The following is a 27,500-nucleotide window of genomic DNA, read 5'->3' on the forward strand; positions in this document are numbered from 1 at the left end:
GATCCCTGATGGGCTATTACACTTTAAAACATTTGTTACATCAGGCCAATGTATTGGCCTCAAAGTGCTTTCCGCTTGTATCACTTGGGCCGATCAGTTGGCCCAGGTGTCACAAGATGGTTCATGAAAATTTAGATTCGGTGTTTAAATCTTAGCAGGGTTAAGACAATCAGCAACGCTGCAATTTAACAAAATTATTTCGCCTCATTTATTTGTACATTACCTTAGACCTAAGTTAATGTTGGTGCAGAACCCAACGTGTGATTTTTTTTCCCCAAAATCATGGAACTCCTTTTCTGTATACTATTCCCACTTCCTTAACTTTAACCTTTTTTTTTTTTTATACCATATTTCTTAGGAGGTACAAAAACATTGATTTCACTTGATTCTAAAAATAATGATGAATTTAGTAAAATAACTTTGTCGTTTTTAAGCTAATATTTGGAACAAAATTTGAAATTTTGATACTTCACAATAGGAAGTTTGTATCGTAAAACCAGAGGCAGTCTTATCTAAAAACTGAGATGGTCACAGCTGGATTACCTTTTCCCATGGGTCTTTTTAAAAACGGGGCAACAATAACCCTACTGCTGTAGAACACCTCTAAAGCTCTTATTAGACTATCTGAGATCCCAGTGCACCTGTCTGCTGGCATTGAGTACTTCCTGTCCATTCTTATGCTTATTACATCTGACCCCTTTGTGTTTTGCTTCATAGACAGCATGTTCTCACCCTCTCCTTGATCTTCCTCATTCAACCTTTTAGTACACAATGACAGACTTCATTCCTTTCATTGCTATTGAAAGTAAGTCTCTTTTCAGACTCTTTTCTCCAAGTCATCTTGATTCAGTTTTACAATTTAGAATAATGTGTCGTACTTTTCACTGGATATTAGCAAACATGCACTTTCCCACCTCTCTGCCTGTCTCACTCTCCCTCTCCTCCTCCTAGCTATGTAGGGTAACTCTCTTGTTGTTAGTCTCTGCTTCCCACTTTTTCTACTTCCAAAACCTGTTGCTTCAGTGCTCTTATGTAGCCTTATATTTGTTCCACTGTTTCATTACCCCTTCACCTATCTGATGGACCTCTTCCCCAACTGTAACTGATCAGTGGCTGACAGCTGGTTGTTCTTTAGGAATGTCCAGTTATACTCTATTTATATATTGCATTATGTTATAATGGCTTACCCCCCCCCTTCTCTAAATAAGCATTATTTAGTAACTGTTGTTCATATAGCCTCCCTCTTGTTGAGAATTGTTTCCCTAACTTCTTCCATATTAATGAGCCATACCAACTGAATGGGTAGAATATTTTTTTTGAAATTGATGTTAGAAACAAAATTATTTACACTGCAGAAGCCCCCCAAGGACATTTCATTTCTTATATCAGTGCCATAACCTCCATATAGACATTAATGTAAAGGTCTTGGCATTTCTTGCTGACACCACTGAAGTCCTTATCTGTGCATGCTATTTGTTTTGAATATTGCTGACAAAATTGAATCATTTTCTTAACTGTTTTTATGTCCAAGTCTAAAGCACTTTGATCTCAGTTCTTCTCAATACTAGATATATTCTTTTGCTGTGCTTATATTGATAGTAGAAAACTAGAAATTCAGAGTAATAAAGACGGTTTCAAATTTTGGTGCAAGGTTAGTAGTTTTAAGGGAGGGGTTAAGTCAATTACATCAACCCCAGTGCACGACCGTTACTTGATTTTAATTAATCCCCAAAAGGATGAAAAGTCACCCTTGACAGTATTTGAACTCAGAATATAAAGAGCCAAAAGAAATGCGACTAAGCATTTTCCCAACACAATGACAATTCTAACAGGTCTCTACCATAACAATAATTCTTTCTACTGTAAACACAAAACTTAAAATTTGGGGAGAGGGAGATAATCAATTACATGGACCCCCAGTAATTTAAATAATGGTTTCAAACTTTTGGCACAAAGCCAGCATATTCGGGAGACAAGTTAAGTTGATGACATAGACCCCAGTGCTCAAGAGGTACTTATTTTATTGACTCCCAAAAGAATGAAAAGCAAAGTTGACTTAACCTTAGTGGAATTTGAACTCAGAATATAAAGAGCCAGAAGAAATGCTGCTAAACATTTCTCTGGCACACTAATGATTCTGCCTGGTTGCTGCCAAAATAATAATAGCAATAATAATGGTTTCAAATTTTGGCACAGAGCCAGCAATTTGGAGGAAGAGGTTAATTCAATTACATTTACCCCAGTGCTCAACTGGTACTCATTTTATTGGCCCTAAAAGGATAAAAGGCAAAGTTGACCTTGGTGGAATTTGAACCCAGAGCATGATGACAGACCAAATGCTGCTGAGCAATTCATCCGGCATGCTAACAATTCTGCCAGTTCACCACTTTGATAATGATAGTAATAATAATAGTTATAATAATGAGAATAATAATCTTGTCTTTGTTAGAGACATACATATTTGTTGATGGCTGAAGCACACTCACACCTGACATCAATCTTTAGACAACAGGTGTTGCAACAGACCACATTACAGCAATCTTTGGCTTTTTGCAAAGCAACAAGCTGGCAGAAACGTTAGCACGTCAGGCGAAACGCTTAGCAGTATTTCATCTGTCTTTACATTCTGAGTTCAGAGTTTGCCGAGGTCAACTTTGCCTTTCATCCTTTTAGGGTCAATAAATTAAGTACCTTGCATACTGGGGTCAATCTAATCAACTGACCCCTCCCCAAAAATGTCAGGCTTTGTGCCTAGAGTAGAAAGGAATATTTGACACTTTGCAAGTGTAACCTATCAAATTATTGACCATCTGCTAAAGTAGGTCAGCCACCCTGTTGGATTTGGATTTACAAAACAAAAAACAAAACAAAAAAAAAAAAAGCAAGTGTTTCATTTGTGACGTAAACAAAATACTGGGAGACTCTTAAAATATAACGTGTATTGGTAAAATATTTCTTCAATAAATCTGTAAGTGCAGGCATTGCTCTGTGGTTAAAAACATCAATTTGCGACCACAGGGTTTCAGGTTCAATCTAACTGCACAATCTCTTGGTGAACAATGCTTTATGAGTGAATGAGGTAGATGAAAACTATGTGGAAGCCTGTCGTGTGTGTATGTGTGTTTGTTTATGTTCCCATAACTTACTAGTTCAGCAAGAGCACAATAGAATAAGTACCAAACTTAAAAAATAAATACTGGGGTTGATAATATTCAGCCAAGTCATTTCGACTAAAAATTCAAGGTGATGCTCTAGTGTGGCCACAGTCTAATTACTGAAACAAGTAAAAGATGAAAGGTAAACATGGATGCATTCAAATGACTGAAAGTAGCAGAAAAGGGTGCAAACAATGCAACTTTTTTCATTAAGCATGGCTGTGTGGTAAGAAGTTTGCTTCCCAACCACATGGTTCCAGGTTCAGTCCCACTGTGTGACACCTTGGGCAAATGTCTTCAGCTATAGCCTTGGGTTGATCAAATCCTTGTGATTGAATTCGGTTGACAAAAACTGAAAGACGCCCATTGTGTGTGTGTGTGTGTTTACGTCTCCATAAATTGTTGGGGTCAGCAAAAAAAAAAATACTAGGGTCGAGTGAAACAAGTAAAATGAAAGATATGACATGAAACCTGATCTCTACTATTTATTTAAAACTATCACATAGTCTGCTTTAATAATACAGGGAAAGGAGATCATGTAAAAATTATGCAATAGTATACAAAAGCATGATTGTATTTCAGGTGTTTTCTTTTTTCGAATTTATAAAACTATTGAGAAGTGCATAACAAAAAAGTAAATTAAAAGAAATGTTACTGTTGATTAGATGAGCCATAACACTATTTGATCAGTGAGTATCATGCCTGTGTATTCTAGCTATGTATATTGTATTCGGTTTTTAATGTACTCTCATCTGTTTGTTTTAAACTTTGCATAAGAAAACTTTATTCCAAATGAGCTGCAAACCTACAAATGACAGCCAGAACTTACTCAAATCACAAAGGAATAATCTGTTAGTGTGTCCTCAGACACATTGTGCTTGAAAATAAAACCCTGAATGTCTTTGATCTGCTCGATCTGTACTGGCCCGAGTTAAACGATGATAATAAAAGTAACAGTAGTAATATTTGTTCCAAAAGAGGCAAGTATTGCTGTGCGGTCAACAAGTTTGCTTCTCAACATTGTGGTTTTCGGTTCAGCCCCACTGCATAACACCTTTCTCAAGTGTCTACTGTAGCCACTGGCTAACCAAGCCTAGTGAATGAATTTGGTAGACAAAAACTGAAAGAATCCTGTTGTTTGCATGTATGTATGTGTGTGTGTGTGTATGTATATATATATATGTATATATTTATATATACCGGAGTAAGCACATAAATGTGCATAAGGTGGAAAAAGAGAGTACTCAAATACCAGAAGTAGAGTAATATGCTTCATTTAAAAGCAGCAGAAATATAACAAAAAGCTGTTACTCAGAGTTTCACGTTTCCGTTCATCGGACAGTTTTGTTAGAAATGGGAGATGAAGTGTCCGATGAACGGGAACGTGAAACTCTGAGTAACAGCTTTTTGTTATATTTCTGCTGCTTTTAAATAAAGTATATTTATATATATAATGTTTGTGTGCCATGTGCTTCACTTGAAAACCCATTAGCTACAAACTGTGAAGTTCCTTCTTATTTCCCCACTGGCTCTGTGCTTTTGAATATGTGTGGGATAAGAGATTTCTCATTTGAAAAATAGTAACATCTGGTCTACATTTGTGGTGGTGAGTAGTGGGTATTAGGAATGTGGCCCAGGCACCAGGTTCGGGCAGCAACCTGAAAAAGTTTGGGAAACACTAGGTTAGATTATTTTGGAGACTAAACTTGAATCCAAGAAGTGCTGTGTTGAAGGCTAAAAACAAATAGAAGCCAGTAACTATGCTCAACAAACTCTCAAGGCTGTATGAGACCAAATAACTGCCATTATACTGTTGTTTTTAAGATGCTGTATATAATAAACAGATGTAATATATACTCAAAGAACTTTTTTTTTGTCTTCTCTCCAAAAATATCGCTTGTTTGGATCTCACAAAGCTTCTTAATTGATTGTTTTTAGATACAATTAATTATTCAAACATTGCAGACTGCTTTTTACTAATTCTTCTCAAATGATGATTCCTTGATGTTTGAAATAATGATTGCCTTCTCTCTTTCTCTCTTAAATGTGATATGTTAATGAATTCTTTAAAACCATTAGCAATGTGAGATGGTTCTATCTGGAACTAACAAATAGCTTAACAGATCAAATTTACCCATTGACACTATAAACAAGTCTTACATTTTTTTTTTTTTTTTTTTTTACTCAAGTTCAGATCAGATAACATTCACTCCTAAATTAAAAAGTTATCTTAAATTATTGTTTTTTCTTTTATTTTCTTTTTCTTTTTTTTTTTGGCGGGGGGGGGGGGGGGGGGAATCATTGAGAAGAAAATAGTTTTAGAGTTGTGTGGTTTCAGTGATAGGTAGGGCCAGATTGGATTGGCTCTTAAATTGATATTTTTTAAGAGTAAGTTGGAGCAGGTTACATGTAATGGGAGGTGGGAATGAGGTAGCTGCATTGTGGAGTGTATCAGTCCGTCTTAGAAAATATTCATTATTTCTCTGTGATATTACGATGATGATAATCTCTCCTGTCGAAGACAACGTATGAATGTCCAGCTTTTGCCAAACAACCTGCACAAATGGTTTGTTTATAGTGATCAAGTGTTTGTGCCACACATTGGCTCACTCTCTCCAACAAACTGATTTTGTTTGAACAGGTGCATGGTGTACCACATGTTGGGTGTCGTAGTGATTGCATCGCAATGAGAGATAGTGTTTTTCTCAAGAACAGTGCATCACTCGGTCTAGGAATTGAAATCACAATCACCAGATCATGCGTGCAACACCCTAACCATAAAGCCATGCACCCAATAATTATAATAATAATAATAGTAAAAGAAAATCTGTATTACCAATCATGTGTAAATATGGTTATGTGGTTAAGAAGTTTGCTTTGTGACCATGTACTCTGTTTCAGTCCTACTACATGGCATCTTAGGAAAATGTCTTCTACTATAGATTCAGGCCAGCCAATGTCTTATGAATGCAATAGACGCTGTACAGAATATATAATATATATATATATATATAATCTGCTCAATAAACTCAGTACAACTCATATGCAAGCATGGGAAAGTGGATATTAAAATGACGTGTATGTGTGTGTGTGTGTGTGTGTGTATATATATATTTATATATATATATATCAGATGAAGCAGAAAGCCAGGAGACTGTTGTGATCTGTATTGGCAAGACTTGTATTATTTAGAAGAAGTGACAGTAGTAGTATTGTGAAATTTCCCTGTAGAATAGCATATCCAATGTTTTAGACAATCCATCTTCAACATAAAGTTGACTGGAGGCAATTAAAAAAGACAGCAGAGTTTTCCCTCTTCTATGTTTGAGAAAGTGGCTGCAACTGATGGGGAATGCAAGACAGCCTGACCCTAATGTGTAGACAGGAACTTGTAGGAGGGAAAAACTGGGTGAGAGAGACAGAAGGAAAGAGAAATGAATAGAGAAAGAGAAGCAGGTGAGAAGAGTACAGGGCTGAAGAATAAGAATAAGATACCAAGTTCAAATATGAAATGCTCTTGTGTATGTGGATCCATGGCATGCAGTGGTTTGCGTTGGGCTTAGCAGTCAGATACATTGAATGCACACAAATCCGAGGTTTTCCTTTTTTTTTCTTCCTGTCCTTACTGCCGAGTTTTCATTACATCTATTGTGAGTGCACCACCAGTACAAATTCCCACGAACCACTTTCTTAGTCATATTGTGCCTAGATTTACTACACTTTTTTTTTAGGGATAACACCCTTTTCTTTCAAATAATATGCAGCATCCACCTCTGTTTTGAATATCTCCTTCAGACTGTTACATTTAAATGACTTGGATTCAGCCATTCTAGGTTTTTACCAACAAGTAAAAAGTAAATAAACACAAAAACTTCACAAAAGGCAAAAAAATTATAGAAACACAAAAACTTCATGAAATATATGTAAAATACTACAAAAATTCATGAAAAATACCTAAAATAAAATTCTAATTAATATAAGCACAGGTAATGTATGTTTTATAAAGTTTGCATAAAAATAACAAAATCGAAGCATGTACAGAGAAGAATTCAGCACAGCGAGGCAAAATAGAACACATAAGTTGTCATATGTTGCTAAGATAACTAGATGTTAATGCCTCACTGTCTTTTTGATTGGCTAAAATCACACAAATTTTCCAACTTCAATTCCAAATAACATCAGATTCTTTAATTTATGAGATAAAGTAATTGGTTGAGTGTAATCAAAATTCTGAACACCATCCATTGCCCAAATTTGAAAACAATCTGTGCAAAGTTAAAAGGGGGTTGATTTTGTGACTCAAGCTGACTAGATCCGAAAAAGAAATTGGAAAATCGTGACCAAAACAGAAAAATTCTAACTTAACAAAAAATATAGAAAGAAAAGGTTCTGTTTTCCAAAGCCAAAAGATGTGTTTTTAGCTGAGGTGTAATTTTATAATTAACACAAATTGAAAATTTAGATTTCGGAACATAAGACTTACCACATTATTTGGTGTATGGCCGCAGATCAAATGGGTACAAAGCCTAAAACAAATATGTGTGTGTGTGGTTGGACCTTTATTAGCCAGGGATCAATTTAAGTTCAATCACAGAAAGGAATTCAAAATGGCAACACATACAATCATATACAAACATTCCCATACATACACAAACACATACCAATCAGCCACTCCCATAAGCCAGTTTCATCCAAAATTCTGACCACCATTCTTTATATATTTGCACACATAACACACACATTCAGCTTTTTGCTTTTATTCATAACTTTTTTTTTCTTTTAGTCGACTGTCACTATTCTTCTGTTTTTAGTTTTTGTTTTTTCACTTTAGCGACACCAGTTACACATGGTACCAGGAATTTGCTTGGTGTCACCAAAGTAGAAAAAGTGTATTTTTAAGTTTTTGAAAATTTGAAACAAAAAGGCATAGTTTTTTTTTTTTTTTTTTTTTTTTTTTTCGCTAAACTGACTGTTGCAGAGATGTGAAAGTATGGCTACTCCTCGTTAATTTCAAATTAAACTTACCGGAGTTGAGGGTCTTCCAGCACCCCCCCACTAAGTCTCTTAACGCCCCCTTTGCTCCAAAACACCCCGCCTCAACCTCCGAATGGCCCCTGTTGAGAAACTTTGTTCTAAAGCATCTATTTTTTTTTTTTTTTTTGTGTTGAGCAGAAAAGTGTCTCTGCAAGAATCTGTATACCTGAACATTTTTGTGAATACATATGGAGACACAAGATGTTGGCTTTACTGTCTACATGGAACAATATTGGTTATAATATAAAATTCAATTTTTGTGTTTTTTCACTTGATTCTCCTATTACGATGGAACATCTTGCAGTCTTAAAGCAGCAAATTTAAATAATTTAAAAGGAAAAGAAAAATACAGTGTCTATTTCATTGATTAATCTTAATGATTTTTCATGAGAGACAAACGTGTTCACTCAAGAATACACTTGTGCTTTAAAGTCAGCTATTGATTTTTGCTATTTTATGTAACACGTTTTCACTATTGTACTGAACACCAAGATTTACTCAGTCAAAAAGCTGTTGCTTTTGTTTGTAAATACTTGTTTCGGTCACTCCTTCTCTTCTTTGTTTCATTGGAAATGAATGTATACTGTTTAGTATGAAAAGTTGCTTCTGTAGCTTTCATTTTGTTACATTCAGGTCTAACATTGGCACAAAACCATTCCTTTTTTGAGAAAGAGAGTCATTAAAATACACCCCCACCCCAGTACGTGACTTATCCCTTATTTCATTAACCCCAGAAGGATAAATGGCAAAGTTGATCTTGGCAGGATTTTGAATTCAAAACATAAAGGGCTTTAACTAAATACCACAAAGTATTTTGTCTGATGCTCTACAGATTCTGCTAATTTGTAGCTTTCATTTTTTTTTTTTTTTTTGCATGGAGTCTTTTTTTTTTTTTCTTCTAAAGGATGCGTTTTAACTCTTATAGCATCATCATTATATGAAGTCTTATTCAGACATTTTGAATCAGTGTTTTCTGATATTTAAATATTTAGAAATTTCTACCAAAGTTCCTTGAACAATTTCCATTTTGCTATATCATGAATGAATAAGTGTTTGTTTTATTTTTGTTGTATTTTCATATCTCAATGAATGTTTTATTTATTCCAGCTGATGAACTTAATAGTCAGTTGACACAATGGTTATCAAAAGTACAAGCAGTCCATTCTCCAGCCAGAGCTATTATTGCACCGTAAGTTATTCTATACAACTACAACATTGGTTTTGTAAAAATTTGTACTTTATTATTAGCTAATTAGTGAAGGCATGTGGCTTAGTGGTTAGGGCATTCGGCTACCAATCGTAAGATCATGAGTTCAATTCCTGGCAACACATTGTCTCTTTGAGCAAGACACTTTATTTCATGTTCCTCCAGTTCACTCAGCTGGCAAAAATGAGTTGTACCTGTATTTGAAAGAGCCAGCCTTGTCATACTCTATGTTACACTGAATCTCCCTGAGAACTACGTTAAGGGTACATGTGTCTGTGGAGTGCTCAGCCACATGCATGTTAATTTCACAAGCAAGCTGTTCCATTGATCAGAGCAACTGGAACCCTTGTCATCATAACAGAGTGCCAGATTAGCTAATTAGCATACCCTTACTATCAAATGTAGTGATTATTTTAGCTCAGCATTTTTTCGATTACATTTTCAATATTTTGAATAAATTTTGTTTTTTGGGGTTTTTTCTTGTTATTTTGGACTGTTTTAAACTGTTGTCAATGTAAAGAAACTGCCCGAATAGAAAGTGAAATTTAGTTGGCAGGGAATACAAGAAGCCTGATCTGCGTGTGTGTCCACACACACACACACACACACACAGATAAACAGGGTGTGTACAGTGTGACCACCTATTGCAATATATGGGCACAGTCTGGTGGCTTCAGTTGTAACTAGTGACCTAACCTGTACACACAAACACATTTTAACATCTACTTTCCCATACTTGCATGGGGCACATGAGAGTAAGCTGGAGCACAGTTCTCTAAGATTGGGTGCTCTTCGTGATACCAAACCTTACCTGGTTCTAAGCAAGGTAATAATTCCCCAGTTTGTTGACTATCAAACAGCCTAAACATGGATATGCAGAGAAGTGGATATGTTTTAAAAGATTATGTAACAAGTAAGAGTGGCTGTGTGGTAAGTAGCTTGCTTACGAACCACATGGTTCCAGGTTCAGTCTCACTGCGTGGCATCTTGGGCAAGTGTCTTCTATAGCCTCGGGCCGACCAAAGCCTTGTGAGTGGATTTGGTAGACGGAAACTGAAAGAAGCCCGTCGTATATATATATATATATATATATATATATATATATATATAATGTATGTATGTATGTGTGTGTATATTTTTGTGTGTCTGTGTTTGTCTCCCCAACATTGCTTGACAACCAATGCTGGTGTGTTTACGTCCCCGTAACTTAGCGGTTCGGCAAAAGAGAACGATAGAATAAGTACTAGGCTTACAAAGAATAATTCCTGGGGTCGATTTGCTCAACTAAAGGCAGTGTTCCAGCATGGCCACAGTCAAATGACTGAAACAAATAAAAGAGTAAGTCAAGAAGCCCAGATATGCTTTGTGGTAGGTTGCAAGCAAACAACACTGTATTCTTGCAAGGCCTTTTATTTACAACCAGCAAACACACTTAGCATAAGCAGAAAAATATATAACTTTCTCATGCTCACATGCAATTCATTAGAGCAGATTGTCTGCAGCCAGATGCCCTTCCTGTTGCCAATCCTCACCTGTTTCCTGGCGAGGTAATATTTACCCATAGTCAGACTTGCTGTCACAGAAAATTGGAAATGGACACCATTCTTTTGATAGTAAAGCTTGTTTTTATGACTCATGTGATGTTAAGACAAGGATACACACACACACACACACACATGATGAACTTGTTTCCATCTACCAAAATCCATTCACAAGGTTTTGGTTGACTCAAGATGTGCCACACAGTGGGACTAAACCCAAAACTATGTGGTTGAGTAGCAAACTTCTTAACCACACCACCACACCTACACCTATATATCAATTTAACGACCATTTTCCATGCTGACATGGGTTGGATGGTTTGACAAGATCTTAGAACTGTTTTGAGGTGCAATGTCTGCTTTGGCATGTTTTTTACAACTAGGTACCTTTCCTGATGCCAACCACTTCACAGTGTACTGGGTGTTGTTTTTGTATGGCATCACCATTAGTAAGGTCACCAAATAACTTGCAAAACAATACCTTTCGACTGAGTACTGGGGTGCAATATTGAAGAGGTGGCTTTGTGCCAGGTATTAAGAGGCTAATGCATGATAGAGGGATGATAAGAATTAGTATCTTGCTGTAGTGATAACATAACTACTCCTGCTGGAACAAAGATGGTGATGAGGTGTTAGGGGGTAGCATCAACATACAAGGTGAATAAAGAGAGAATAGTGTAAAAGAATCAAGGATGGTTGGATAGGGTGTTCTGTATGGGCTTTTTCCACTTTCTGTCTACTAAATCTGCTCACAAGGTTTTTGGTCAATCTGAAGTTATGGTAGAAAACATTTAAACAAGATGCCACACAAAGGAACAGAACCTGAAGCAATGTGGTTGGAAAGCACATTTCTTAGTCATGCAACCATTCCTTCACCAGTGTGTGTGAATGTGTGAGTATTCCCCCTTCACATGTGCAAACTGATTGAATGAAAAACATCATCTTTTATAATATAAGCTGTATCGTTTGTTTGCAATTCTCTGCAAAATCACATCTAGGTTGTCCTACTACAAAGCAAACAAATGAGAGTTAGTGACAGGAGGAGCATCTGGCCATAGGAAAAATCTGCCACAACAGTCTTATCTAACCCATGCAAGCATAGAAAAATGAGCAATAAAATGTTGGTAATGATGGCATAAGATTAAACTATACTTGAATACTTGAAAGATTAAATTGTGGACCTGTAAATTTGGTGATTTAGATTTTGCTATAAGAATTAAGTAAAATCCATGTGACTGAGATATCTACCATTCATAGTTGTCTGGTTGCTTTTAAAGAGTATTTGGAATAAATGCTATTCATTGCACCAATCTTTCTTCAGTTTTCAAGGTCAGTCAGTCTTCTGACATCAGTAGATGTCTCCACAATCTTGGTAAGAATAAGTGTGATTAGTTATCCTCAAGCCAGAAACCAGGTCCAAACACTTGTAACAGATTAAGCTCAACTAAGGGTACACTGAGACCAGGTGATGGGGTTAAGTTAGACATTAATAAATATCTTTGCATTGTCCTTTCCACAATATATCTCATGCTTAGAGATTTATAAGTTTGTGTTAGTAACATGTAAGAAACACCTAGTACACTCTGAAGTGGTTGGCGTTAGGAAGGGCATCCAGCCATAGAAACCAAGCCAAAACAATACTGGAGCCTGGTACAGCTCTTCAGCTTACTGATCCCAGTCAAACTGTCTGTCCCATGCAAGCATGGACAATCGATGTTAAATGAAGAAGACGATGTTTTATTAAGGATTGTAGTCTTAAACTATGCAGTATATGTCCAAAATTTCATAAATTCTTCATTGACTCCAACTTACCTGAAACTGCCCTTGGTTTTATGCAAACCTTCTGTTTTAAAGCAATCTAAACCTTCCATCAAAATTTTATGCAAATTTAAGTTCCAAATACCAGCTTAATAATGACATAATAATTTTACTAAACTCTTCGTTATTTTCCGAATTAATTAAAATAAAAGTTGTATATTTCAACAGAAATATAACAAAGGAGTTACTGTATTTTCTTGGTTTGACTGAATGCTGACTGTTGGTTCCGTCGACTACTAACCTAGAGATGCTGAGAGTCCTTTGTAAAGTTGTTATGAAGCATGTCATACTCTGTCTGTTGAGGACAGGATTAGTGTTCGATCAAAAAAGTTTCCACTCACTTTGTGCTTAATATTCTTAATTTTATGAAAGTCTAATATTCTTTAGTAATTTGACACCTAGAATTTCATTTTTGAAAAGTCTGTATGAGATGCTTTATTTCATTGTTAGTAATCTGTTACATCTTTTACCAGTGTCCGTGAGAATTACATGATTTTTGTCTTTGGGTAGCATCTGTTAATTAGTATTTGCTTACCACTAGAAAGTTTGAAAAGTAGTTAATATTTCCCTCAAACTTTACTTTTGTTACATTTATTCAAACCCCCAAAAATCCCACCCCCCAACATATGGTTATTATGCTCCCTCATTACTCCTGCTCATGGTCAGAGATGCACATATTGTCAGCCAGTGGTTACAGTCAAGTAATTGACAAGCAAATCAGTGGTGTTGCACAAAATATTTGTTATAACAATATTTTTACTTCAGTAACTCAGAGCTGAATCTGTCTGAAATGTAATGGATTGGTTTCAAAACATTGATGCCCAGGTCACAGAAGCAAAGTTTGAAGAGAATAGTATTAGAAGCAAATTGGAAATAACACTTACTGACCAAAGAAAAGAAAAAAATTTGTTACAGTGTTATTTGAAATATAGACATATTAAACAGTTAATGTACAACTTTATTTGCACAATGAATCCTGTAAATTTAAAGTTTTACTGGAAACCTAAACTGAATTATATACTTATATTTGTACCCTGATATATAAAATAAATTCATTGCTTTAATTAGAATTTTATTTCAGGATAATTTAACATTAGTAATATTTGTTTTTGTTCCTAAGCCATGCTGGTTATATCTACTGTGGAGCATGTGCAGCTCATGCCTACCGACAAATTGATCCTCAAAAAATGTAAGTAACAGCTTATATATCTGTTAACAGTAGTTTTTCCCTGTCTGTTGTGTTGCTCTCACCACTCCCAATATTATTATTATTTCTTTTACAACAGGTTGTCATTGTTAATGAATGATTATCGATATTTTGTTGCAGTTACTCTTGTATATCTGTCCTCTACCTAAAGTCTTACTGCTATAATCAATACTCTTGATGCCATTTTGTTGAAATCTGAGATCGTCTGATAATATATTTATTAAATTTTATTTTATCCTTGTTGGTGTGTTTATGTTCTAACCATGAAGCCAACACATACTGACATATCTGAAGTTTGGCAAAAGAGACCAATAGAATAACTACTAGGCTTACAAAGAATAAGTCCTGGTTTCTTCAGCTAACACCCTTTAAGGCGGTGCTCCAGTATGACTGCAAAGTGACTGAAACAAGTAAAAGAATATAAGAATAAATATTCATAGGGCATCGCTTAAACATATGAGATCTGAGAGAGTGTACCAAGAAGTATTCATTTATCTTTAGAAAGAAGTCATCTACCTTTTATCTAAATACCCTCTACTGCCTTAATTTGTTGAATCCTGTACTAAATACCTGCTGCTGAATAATGATTGCCAAGAGGTCTTGTAGAAGTTCCTAACTGGGAGAAGAAAAGAATCAGTATAACCAAATGATAAACTGATTGCAGTATAGCATGAATGCACCAAGAACTTCCGTTATGTCAGTATGTGTTGGCTTCATGGTTAGAACTCTTCAGAACATTTTTGTCACAAAATAGAAATTCTCTAAACTTTCACACTTTGGAGCCATTAATTTTTTTTTTTTTTTTTTTCTCTCAACTCTTTCCTCCATGGCTTCTACTCCGTTGTTTATAGATGTTGAAAATCATGGTTACTGGAACGATTCCACATTGAATGCAATGTTTAAAGATTAATTTAACTTAATTCTAGCAATCAAATACCTCTCAGACTCAGGACAGCTGGTTGACTTATTAAAGCATTGGATAGATTATTTCATATTAATTATTCTAGCTCTCTTTGCTCTGAGTTGAAATTCTGCCAAGGCCAGCTTTGTCTTTCAGCCCTTCAAGGTTGATAATAAAGAACCTATCCTACTCTAGGATCAGTTTCACTCTGTACTTTTCTATTTCTGAAAGAAATTAAACTGTTCAGACCTGGGGTGATATGGGCCCCACCAGGTCTAAAAATAACTTAAATTATTTGGGATCATTAATGATCCCAAATACACTACAACGTATCATTATTAAGAAATATATAATTAGATACTTCAATCTTTTTCATATTGGCAATTTATTTTATTCAGAAACCTGTTACAGTTGTATTTAAGTCACTTGACCTGAAACTGACTTTTAAAAATGGAACAATTCCATCACAAAAACAATTCGATCACAACCACTGAACAACACAGAAGAATTGTTAGATTCACTGTTCATTGATTTAAGAGTATTGACTTTAATGTCAAGCTATGTTGCACTCATGTGTAATTGAGCAGGTTGCAGAAATGCAACGAATCTTTCTGAGCCTTCATAATAGACTATTAAGAAATAAAGGAAAAGTGTATATAACAACTTTTGTGTGTTTTTAAATGACTAAAATGATTTCCTGCCGTTATAAACTGTAGCGAAATATTCTCTTTCTGTTTCAGTAAAAGAGTATTTATCCTAGGTCCTGCTCATCATGTCCGTCTTTATGGTTGTGCACTGTCAGCAATGGAGAAGTATCAGACCCCTTTTTATGATCTCACTATTGACAGTAAAGGTAATTTCTAACTTCGCTACTTTGGATCTGGCTTCCTCTTATATAAAGTTAACTTTTTTTTGGCTGTCTTTTTCGTTATTACCTTGCGCACGTAAGCGAAAGTAGGGTATTGTAGTCACTCGTCTTTGTCTGTCTGTCTGTCTGTGTTTGCAAAATTACTAGAAAACGGCTGAACGGATTTTCACCAAATTTGGCAGAAATACTCATTGGGTGAGTGGCTCGAACTCATTATTTTGGTTTGATTATCTTCAAAACTGGTGGACAGGTGAATCAAAATGTTTTTTTTTTTACTTTGTTTACATATGCATTAACGATAAGCAGGGGAAATAACTCTTGATGCCATTTTGTTGAAATCTGAGATCGTCTGATAATATATTTATTAAATTTTATTTTATCCTTGTGTGCGCGCAGGTAGGCATCACTCCACCGATGCCTTTTTTTTTTTCTTCTTTTTCATTGTAAACTGTTTTTTCTCATTAAATACTAATTAATTTGATAGCAGAGAAAGTAATAAACTATTTATATGGGTATTTGCCAGTGTACAATAAATAGTAGTTTCTTACAAATAAGTCAATTTGATGGGATAGAATGTCTCTCAGGTATATTAAACCTGAAGGAACAAGGCAAAACAAGGTGTACAGATTCTGAAGCCAATACTTGCTCTCCTTTGGGTTTCACTCTTGATACAAATCCATTGCCTTGACTGTTTTTATTCCTGTTACAAATTCCTTTCTTAACCCTTTAGCATTTAAACCGGCCATATCCAACCCAAGTATTGTACCTGTTTTATGTCAAACTGGCCAGATCATTGTAATCTTGATGCTTTGAGATAATGCTTAAGTGAAAATAATGTGAAAGAATAAACGTTGCATTGACAGGATAATCTGAATGCTAAAAGGTTAAAGTGATCTTAATTACAAACCTTCCATCAAAATTTCATGTTAATTTAACCCTTTCGTTATTGTATTTGTTTTGAGATGCTCTGTGTTTCTTTCAATTACTTTATAACAAAGAATTTAGTAAAATAACTTATCATTCGGCTAGTGTTAGGAATATAAACTGTGACTAAGGTTTGGCGGAAGATTTTAATTCAAAACTTATGAAAACAAGACATTTGTACTCAGAGCCAGTTTCAGCTGATTTGGTAACGAAAGGGTTAAGTTCTAAAAACCAGTCTAATAATGACAAAATTATTTTACTGAATTCATCATTTTCAAAATCGAAATAATGACAGTGTAGTTTCACAGAAATATCATAACAAAAGGGTTAAGGATTTAACCCCCTATTATTCTGTTGGTAGACTGTCTTTTTAACATTTGCTTTTTCACTTGTTTTACACCCATTTTATCATGCTAGCATGGGTCAGGTGAATACTTGCTAACTAAGGCATTATTTTACTATTCAGATACATTTCTTGTCATTAACTTTAACTTGTTTTACAATTTAGGGATTTTTATATTGTCTTCAAAAGCAAAGAGCTACAGAATGATTTGTTAACAGAAAGTCAATACATCATCTCTTCTTTTCTCAATCAGTTTCATACAAAGATACTGAATGTAAACAAACCCACAAAATGCATGCGTGCACACACACACACACACACACACACACGTGCGCACACACACGCACGCACACACAAAGCAGGCCTCCTTACAATTTCCAACTACAGATCCCACTTACAAGGCTTCAGTTGACTGAAGATACTTGCCCAAGGTGCCATGCCATAAGATAGAACACAATGGTTACAGAGTGAACTGCATTTCTACACCACTTTAATATATTTTCTTACGTAGAATTATTATTTCCTTGTATGGTAAATTTGATTAAATGTTTATCTTCTCAAAGAAATGGGAAAATATTTGCAAGGTGCTGAGTTGATTGTCTTGTATTTTTGATTCCTACATTTGTTGATCAACATTTTAAATAAGTCTTTATCAGTTATATTTTAAGAATTATTTTTTAATGAGAAATACTTGGCTCTTCATTCAGAATTCATCATCCAATAATTATTATTATTATTGTTGTTGAAATTGTTAAGAACAAAGAATTTCATATGAAGCTTTCTTTCTATTCTGCTTTTAAAAATATGAATTTTATTAAAAAGAGATCTTTTTTTGTTAACATCTAGCTAATACAATTCCTTGCTTTTCAGTTTACAAAGAGCTCATGGCTACAGGCCATTTTGAGCAAATGTCAAGAGAGACTGATGAACAAGAACATAGTATAGAAATGCATTTACCATATATAGCTAAAGTAATGGAGAGGTAAGTTAGCCAAAAATCAAAGTTTATAGCTAAATCACTACCAGAACTAGAGAAAAAATTTCAGGTGTGGAAGCAAGGTCTAGAATCAAAAGGCCTTAGAGTTACCCTAGCAAAAACCAAAGTCTTAGTAAGTGTGAAAGAAGACAAGTCATAAATCCCTTCAGGTAGACAGATGGTCCTGTTTGATATGTGGAAAAGGCATTGGTAGAAACTCCATAAGATGTACAGGTTATGGACACACAAGAGGTGCAGCAATATCAGAGGAAGGTTAACAGAAAATAGTCTTTGTGTGTGGCAGGTGCACAGGTACAATAAATACTAGAAATGTACAGAAAATTGACTGCATCAAATGCCAGGGGGAAATACCTAAGAAGTAGTTGTTAGCTTCCATTATCTAGGTGACCAAGTCAGCAGTGGAGGTGGATGCTCCGAGAGTTTAGCTAGTAGAATAAGAATAGGCTGGGTAAAGTTCAGAGAACTCCTACCTCTGTTGGTAACTAAGGGCCTCTCTATCGGAGTGAAAGGCAGATAGCATAATGCCTGTGTACAAACAGCCATGCTGCTCAGCAGTGAAACATGGGCTATGATTGCTGAGGGCATGCATAGGCTTGAAAGAAATGAAGCTAGTATGCTTCGCTGGATGTGCAATGTCAGTATGCATGTACGACAGAATGTAAGTGTCTTGAGAAAAAAGTTGGGCATAAGAGGCATTGGATGTGGTGTGCAAGAGAGATGACTGTGCTAGTATGGCCATGTGTTGCATTTGGACGAGGGCAGCTGTGCAAAGAAGTGCCCATTTCTAACTGTGGAGGGAACATGTGGAAGAGGTAGACCTAGGAAGATATGGGATGAAGTGGTAAAGTATGATCCTCAAATGTTAGGCCTCACGGAAGTGATGGTAAGTGACCGAGACCTTTTGGCAATATGCTGTACTTGAGAAAACTCATCAAGCCAAGTGAACTCATAGTTGTGGCCAATGCTGGTGGCACACAAAAGCACCTGTGCCAGTGGCATATAGTAAACACCCATTACACATCCAGCTGCAGCAACCATACCAAATCAGACTGGAACCAGTTCCAGTCAAACCGTCTAATCCATGCCAGCATGGAAAGCAGACAATAAATGATGATGAGAAAGATAGATATATATATGGCTAAAGTAATAGATATGTTACTATTTAACATATATAGTAAGCTGGCAGAAACGTTAGCACGCTGGGCGAAATGCTTAACAGTATTTCCTCTGTCTTTACATTCTGAGTTCAAATTCCGTTGAGGTTGACTTTGCTTTTCATCCTTTCAGGGTCGATAAATTAAATACCAGTTGTGTACTGGGGTCAATCTGATCAACTGCCCCACTCCCCAAAAATTTCGAGCCTTGTGCCTAGAATAGAAAAGAATATATAGCATATATTAGAACAAGTAGTAAGATAAATTTTATTCAATGCATAGATACTGAACAATAGCGATATAAAGGATAAAATCCTTTTCTCTTTTTAAAAGCAGAAAAATTAGTCGGCAAAGCAGAGTAAGACTTGCCACAAACTCGATGATTTGGGGTTAACAAAGAACGAGTATACTTAGATAAATTTTTCTATTGCACATCTTAAACTTTTATTGGTACACATATAGCGTTTTAATGATATATGGGCCAAAGGGTATACAGCAGTTGACCTTTATTAAACAGTGATAGAAATATAAGCAGAAATGGTTGAGATTGAGTTCACATGTCTATGAAATTTATTTCTTCTTGAAAGTCTTGTTTTTTTTTTGTGTGTGTGTTCGTAAGAATTTATAAACTTTTGAAAGAATGTGGAGTAATTCGTTTTTGGAATTGATCTTGTAGTACCTATGATGCTATAAATAATCCTTTCTACTAAAGATACAAGGCCTGAAATTTTAGCTGAGGGGATTAGTTGGTTACATAGACTCCAGTGCTCAGTACTTATTTCATTGACCCTGAAAGAATAGCAAACAAAGTCAACCTTGGCAGAATTTGAACTCAAGAGTGTAAAGACATACTATATTAACAAGTTTACCTTATAAATAATAGCTTGTAAAAATATTGATCTCACATTTTGGTACTAAGCCAACAACTTTAGGAAATGGAGTAAGTTGATTATATCAACCCCAGCATTTAACTGGTACTTGTTTTATCAACCCCAGAAGTATGAAAGGCAAAGTCGACCTTGGCAGAATTTAAACTCAGATCGTAAAGACGGATGAAATGCTAATGATTCTGCCAGTTTGCCACCTTAATAGCATGTAAATATTGGGTTGGTAAAAACCCCTTTTGAATAGGGAAAGTCAAAGGCTGCTCATGAGACTTGAACCCACATCTGTAAACATAGCAAATGTTCTACTATTGGACCAAAGCAATCCTTTGAATTTTTCTATCCATTTTAGAAACTATTCTCACCAGCAAGAATCGTGTGCTTTTGATGTTATAAGCCTTTACAAACTTTCAAAGAGAATGAGGAGTAATTCTTTCTTGGAATTCATTCTCAAAGATTGTATTGGTGCAGGCGTGGCTGTGTGGTAAAAAGCTTGTCTTCTACTAAAGCCTTGGGATGACCAAAGCCTTTTGAGTGGATTTGGTAGACAGAAACTGAAAGAAGTTTGTTGTTGTGTGTGTATATGTACGTATGTATATAAACGCAGGCATTACTGTGTGGTAAGAAGTTTGCTTCCCAACTACATGGTCCCAGGTTCAGTCTCATTGCATGACACCTTGGGCAAGGGTCTTCTATAGCCTTGGGGCCAACCAAAGCTTTGTGAGTGGATTTGGTAAGCAAACTGAAAGAAGACCGTCATGTATGTGCGTATATATCTATATGTGTGTGTATGTATATATTTGTGTGTTTATGTCTCCATAATGTAGTGGTATGGTAAAAAGAGACTGATAGAATAAGTACTAGGCTTACAAATAATAAGTCCTGGGGTCAATTTCTTTGATTAAAACCCTTTAAGGTGGTGCTCCAGCATAGCTGCAGTTAAGTGGCTGAAACAAAAAAATAAAGCTTCAAAGAATGTTTCCATATTCTCTCAAAAGTTTATAATTCTTATGATATCACCCAGGATAATTGAATAATTTAATGCCAGAAAAATCAAAGTAGAATAGTTTTCATCATTATCCTGTTTTTATTTTATCTTCATCCTTTTTTCCAAGCAAATAAATTTATATTTAGAATAGATTATCATTTCCAATGCCCTTTGTTTACTTCTTAGGATGGATATGTTTATAGCACAGTGTCTCATGCAGCTCTGTCCCAGTTATAGGCTGTGCTTATTAGTTTTTGTATATTTTTACTGTAGTTTTGTTGTAGGTGTTACCTAAGAAAGACTCCAGCCATTACCCACATACAAATGCGGCTTGGTATTATGTATCATGTTGTTGCTAATTGTTGTAGGTGCCTGTGTAGTTGCTGGCAGACAGAAGCGCATTCAGAATGTGACAACTAGAGGGAGAAAGAGCTATACCAGCACTTGGCTGGTGCTCATTTTCAGTGGGGTAAACTGGAGCAAATTAGAATGAAGTACTTTGCTCAAGGATAAAACATGCTGCTCAGTTGACAAATTGAATCCAACACATGATCAGCTGCCAAACACCCTTACTGGACCACACTGCCAATAGTTGTGAACATCAGACATCCAAGTTCTCATCCCCTTACTTAATTCCTAAGCCCCATAATATAAAATGTTTTTCAAAAATGTTGCAATCTTCCCTTCCTCATTACTATAAATGTCACTGACTTAGCCACACTTCACATATTCTCAGTTCTTGTAATGAATAACCAAGGCCTTAACTAATATACACGTTTACATGTCTTTTTGTCTTTTCAGTAAAAAAGGACAGTTTACTATAGTTCCAGTTCTTGTAGGTTCATTACAAGGAGATAAAGAAAAAATTTATGGGAAATTATTGGGGGAACATCTATCGAACCCAGAAAATTTGTTTGTGGTATCTTCTGATTTTTGTCACTGGGGTAAGTTTATTTTGATCACATTGTGAATGCTGTCTCATCTGTTACTGTTGGTTCTCTCTGCTAAACTTAATTTTTTATTTTGTACACAACCCATGCTAGCATGGAAAGCGGACGTTAAACGATGATGATGATATGACATCAGTGAGGGTGGGTGGATGTAGTTGAGTGGGATGCTTTATGGGTATTATTGGTATTTTATCAGCTCCAGGAATCAAAGATTTCACCCCAATTTAAGCTATCTGTCTCACTACAAACTAATTTTCTTTCATCAATAAACAGCCAATGTTTGTAGAGATGGAAGATACATGATTGAATCATTCATGATTTTGTTTAACATCTATTTTTCTGTGCTAGCATGGGTTAGATGAGAAGTTATTTGAAGTGGGATTTTAAAACCAGATGCTCTTCCTGTCACCAACACTTACCTATTTTTCTAGCAAGAAATTTTTTTATTCTAAAATTTTTTAGTCAAAAGGCTAAAACAGAATGTCAACATCATTTTGCTCAAGTATCCAATATTTACATTTGTATGCACACACACACACACACACACACACATGCACACATACTTTATGTATGGATGTGTGTAGGCACAGTGGTTTTCCTAGCCACATGATTTTAGGTTCAGACCCACTACGTCATACACTGGATAAGTATTTTGCTATAGTCCCAAGCCATTCAAATCCTTGCAAGTAAATTTGGTAGAGGGAAGCTGAAAGAAGCTTGCTGTATATATATGTTTGTACTTTTGTCTTGATGTAGCATGATAGTTGTAAACAAGTGTCACTGTCATACAAGCTGTGTTCATTTCCAATCTTCCATAAAAGCATATCAGGCCATGGGTAATAGTATCTTGTTTGGAAATAGGTAAGGGTTGGTAAAAGGAAGGCCTTCTAGTGACTGAAAATCTGTTTTGATGAATTCCATTTGATTTATGCAAGCATAGAAAAATAAACATTGAAATAACAGTGTGTGTGTGTGTGCGCACGCATGTCCAATTTAAAACTCAACAATATCTGACATTTAGAATATTTAAGGATTGCAACCCATGACAACTTGAGCCTCTACATTGTAACTCCTATCTTAAAATAAGGACTTGTTATGTAATGTAATTCAAGATATGCTTTCTAATGAAACAAGATGATTGTCATATTTGGAATGTCTTTTGATGATCGGTCTGCTTAATCATAGCTTACCACCAGTATCAATAATTAAGCAAAATAGTGACATGGGTTTTGAAATATGAGTTAAATCCCACAATCCCACACAACAATGTGCTGACAAGGGAAAATATCTTGGTTTATGGTGTCTTTTTTGTTCTTTTTCCAGGTCGTCGTTTTAATTTTATTTATAATGATGAGGCAGCTGGTGAAATATGGCAGTCTATTGAATCTCTGGATAGAATGGTATGGATTTTATTCTTGTTCTTCCTTATTTACTGCAAATATTTTTTTTTTTTTTTTTTTTTTTTTGTCATGGATTACACACACTTACATACAAGCATGCATGCCTATTTATATTTGCCAAAATGATAAAAAACCATATTGATAAGCGCTGCAGAATCACTCGGAACAAAATATACTCTGACACAATGGTAATGTTTAGAGGCTGAAATATTTTGTACCTTGCCAAGCCTACACTTGCTACTCACTCACTTTGCATCTCTAACTCCACTTTTCATTTGCCTATTGTTCATTCCTATCCTTTCTTCCAACCCTTTGTCACTCATAGCCCTCCAACTCTCATCTCCTTACTCTAGCTTTGCCCTGCTGTACTGCCGGCCATCATTCTCTCTCCTCTCTGGACCACCTCTATTGCCTCCTACCACCTCTTCTTATCTCATCACTCACCCTTGTCTTTGTCCACTTGTGCTGCTGCCAAATCACTCTCCTCTTGATACCACTCCCAAATATCCCTGCCATTTTTTCCATCATACTCTTGTTCCTTCCACTTTCTCTCCATTCTGGTTCCCTGATGTCCTCGCTCTCTCTCCTATTCCCCTTGCATCTCAACAAATGTACACTCTTACCCAGCTCTCAACCAACCATTTTCTAGCCTTTCTTTTGTCATTATTCCCTCTTATTCCCCCCCCCTCATCATTCCCCATGCCTTACATAACTGAATACTCTCTACATTTACTGTAAAGTTCCTTCCATCTGTTCTTTTGCCACAATGGTACCTTCATCCCCTCTTGCACTCCCTCTACAGATGATTAGTGAGTGAGATAAGCTCTCTAGCCCTGATGCCATGACAAATACATCCATCACACACCATAAAAGGTTGGCTAAATGCATAGAGAAAGTGAAAGGTTTAGATCTCTTTCATCCTGTGTTGCTAAGGACTATTAACCTCTTTAGTGTTGGTGCCACTTAAAATGCAACCATAGAAACCAAGCTAAATGACACATACAAGCACCGATCAGAGGAAGCAATATTTTTCAATTAGAAATTATTTGGATTGTGACAACCTGTCCAACCTATGCCTACATGAAAAGTGAATGTATAATGATGATGAAGATAATGCTGTTGATGTCCATTTAATGTGCTAGCATGGGTTTGATGAATATAGCACTGGGACATTTTACAACTGGTTGATCTTTCTGTTGCTAATACATGCATGTGTAATTTGTTTTGTTTCACATGAAGCTTGTGTGTAACAATATTAATGGTAAATATCTGCAACCTAGGTTCAATTCTCTATTCTAGATGTTTCACTCCTCCAATGTTTTTATGCAATACATGGATGCCACAACTTCTAGTTTGTCTTTCATTTGAAGTCAACAAAGCTAATTACCCTTTGAAACATGCCTTTGATCATGAAAGTTCAAACAAATGACTTTTTATTGCACAAGTGTAAAAGGATATATAAAAATGGATCCTTTATTTTCTCCACATTGTCATCTGTTTTTGTCATTTTTTTTTCCATTTGTCATTCAAGACAACATCAACATCATCAAATGTTTTATAATTACTGGCACACTTTAGACATGTCTACAATACAGTGTGCCCGTCTTTCTCTCAATCCTGTATCTCATAATTGAGGTTAGCTTGTAGGTCACTTAATCTAACTTATAGCTTTCTTTAATCTGCTACTCCACAACCATCATGCATTTACTATATCCCTTCTCATATTCTGTCCAACATATTCAAATCTCCTATATGAATTAGCTAATATCACTGTTGCTCTATCATCCTTTTATGTCTATTTTTCTGTGTGTTTGCTTATTCTAGACAGATCTTTTGCAGCAGAGCATCTGTCCACATATTGAGGTCCCTTGTTATCTCTTTCATGAGCCTCAAAATTCTGAGATAAATCTTCATTCTTCTTGTTTCCTTAGTCTTCGTCTACCGGTTCCTCCCACTTTTTCACTTAACTGTTGTTTTCCATATACCTCACATGTCCATACCAGTAGAGCCTTCTCTCTTGCACTCTACATCCAATTACTCTTATAGTTTTTCTTTCAGCTCATTTGTACTTCATTATTCATGCCCACTACTATTACACATCCAGTGGCACATGCTCATTCCATATCTTTACAATCTTCATATATCCTCTGCATTTAGTGACTATGTTTGGCTACCATGCAATATTGCACTTCATATTCATACATCTTGCAAATAGAAACCTTTTATTGACTGTGGAGATAACAATTCCATGAACTTCTTTCATTCTGTTCTGATTGTAGCAACTGCTGATTTAGTCACATAGGTAATAGAAGCTGTCAACAATATCTAGGAACCCTCTGAGCATTTTTAAAAATTGCTAACTTTTGTGCATTTGATGCCATGTACAATTCCCTTCTCTTCTGTTTGTTATCCATTGCTTCATTTGTGAACCAACATATAATTCCTACCTACATCTTTTCTACATATCAAACAAGACCACTTCTCAAAAGGTAGAATTCTGTATCCTCTTTTGCTAAAACTCTTTCCCTTTTCTCAGTCTACTTTTAAACTTCTTCAGTTTAATTTTTTCCATGTTTGGAATGTTTCCTCTGATTTTGTATTTATTCATTGTCCTACTGTAGTTCCTATAAACAAACATTCTGTAACTCCATTGTTATGACCTGGAAAACTGTCATAAATAGGAGGGGGCTGAAAACCAAGTCTTGAAGGACATGTACATTACCATCATCATTATTACATTTTACCATGCTAGCATTAGAGGGGGCTAATCTTTTTGCATGAGATTCAGACTCTTGAGATCAGCTTCCATGCCTCCCTCTTCTATAGGTACCTTTCACTTGGATCATTTTCTACTTCTTTACTCAACTATTATACTTTATGTACACTTCACACCAGTACCAGTGCTGTATTCTTTCTTATGCAGCACATCTGATTCTTCTTATAGCAGTTTTTCTTTCGGCTTGTTTGTGTTCCAATATGGCATGATGAAGAGTAGGAGGTCAGAAGTTTGACAAACTGGAATTTTCTATTAATTTCTGTAATGCAAATTACATGTGTTTTAGAATATATGATATAAAATCACAAAAATAGCAAAAAGAAAACAAAATTCCATCTTTTGAAATTTTGCTATTTTTATACCCAGCCTTTTCTCAGCTTGATTGGGCTCCATCATGCATTATACATCTAACAGAGAATACTCACCTCGTTTCTTTTTAGTGTTTGCACACCTTCCACATTTAACACTCATATTTCACAGCCATGTAACATCATACTTCATACAAAACCATCCATCATACAGTCAGCCCTATACTCAGAGAAAGGATCCCTTTGTTTCCATCAGAAACAGTAGCTGTAAACTTTCTCTACTCTATTCATATTCTAGCTACTATATTCTCAGAATACCCTATTCCACTGCTAATTAGGTCATTACAATGGCAGAAGCTTTCAACTAAAGCTAGAGGTCCTCCCAAGACATGAAAGAATTTTTTTCTTAGGTTCCCTTCTGTCCTGCTTACTAAAACTTTTGTCTTAGCTCAGTTTTACTTTGTGGTAACTCACTTCTAAGCTCTGCTCCCACATTTGCCATGAGAGAGTCATCAATAAGAGCTAGGTCAATCAGGGTTTCACATAAACAACTTGTCTTAAACTCCTATGTTTATAACTTGGAGAACTATAACAAACTCAAGTTGCAGGTGAAAACCAAGCTCTGATGGCCGTCTCCCTTCACACTCAATAATTGCTAACTCACATTGCTGTACATGGCTTGTATGGTTCTCATTCACATGGTGTCTTGTCAAAAGCCTTCTCCAGATTAAGGGGATTGCTATTAGCTTTGAACTATTTGTTATACTAAAGAAAAAAAAAGTACCAATGATTGTTTTCTGTAACCTTTCTTTATCGGACACAATGACCAAGTAGACACATTAGCTTCAACTGTTATGCCTATGCATTAGATATTAAGGTCTATTTGAGTTTTTATGTTTATTATTATTATTATTATTGTTTTTTTTATTTCAGGGAATGTCTATTATTGAAAGGATGGATGCTAAAGCATTTTCAGAATACCTGCAACAATATCAGAACACTATATGTGGTCGGCATCCAATCATGGTTCTGCTTCATGTGAGTA

The 27,500-nt window shown here is 35.6% G+C and overlaps 1 protein-coding gene across 2 annotated transcripts in view; it reads left to right on the top strand.

The window, feature by feature from the left end:
* LOC106873293 (protein MEMO1) overlaps positions 1-27,500 on the top strand; it is a 34,262-nt gene that overhangs the window by 4,715 nt on the left and 2,047 nt on the right. For both annotated transcript variants that reach the window (XM_089359710.1, XM_014920603.3), the window contains exons 2-8: positions 9,297-9,378; positions 13,876-13,944; positions 15,604-15,716; positions 17,869-17,980; positions 21,823-21,965; positions 23,295-23,371; positions 27,389-27,493. In XM_089359710.1, coding sequence (XP_089215836.1) covers positions 9,297-9,378; positions 13,876-13,944; positions 15,604-15,716; positions 17,869-17,980; positions 21,823-21,965; positions 23,295-23,371; positions 27,389-27,493 — 701 coding nt within the window. The remainder of the gene's footprint in view (positions 1-9,296; positions 9,379-13,875; positions 13,945-15,603; positions 15,717-17,868; positions 17,981-21,822; positions 21,966-23,294; positions 23,372-27,388; positions 27,494-27,500) is intronic.

Source organism: Octopus bimaculoides, chromosome 11, assembly GCF_046866305.1.
Source record: "Octopus bimaculoides isolate indiv1 chromosome 11, ASM4686630v1, whole genome shotgun sequence".
Taxonomy (NCBI): domain Eukaryota; kingdom Metazoa; phylum Mollusca; class Cephalopoda; order Octopoda; family Octopodidae; genus Octopus; species Octopus bimaculoides.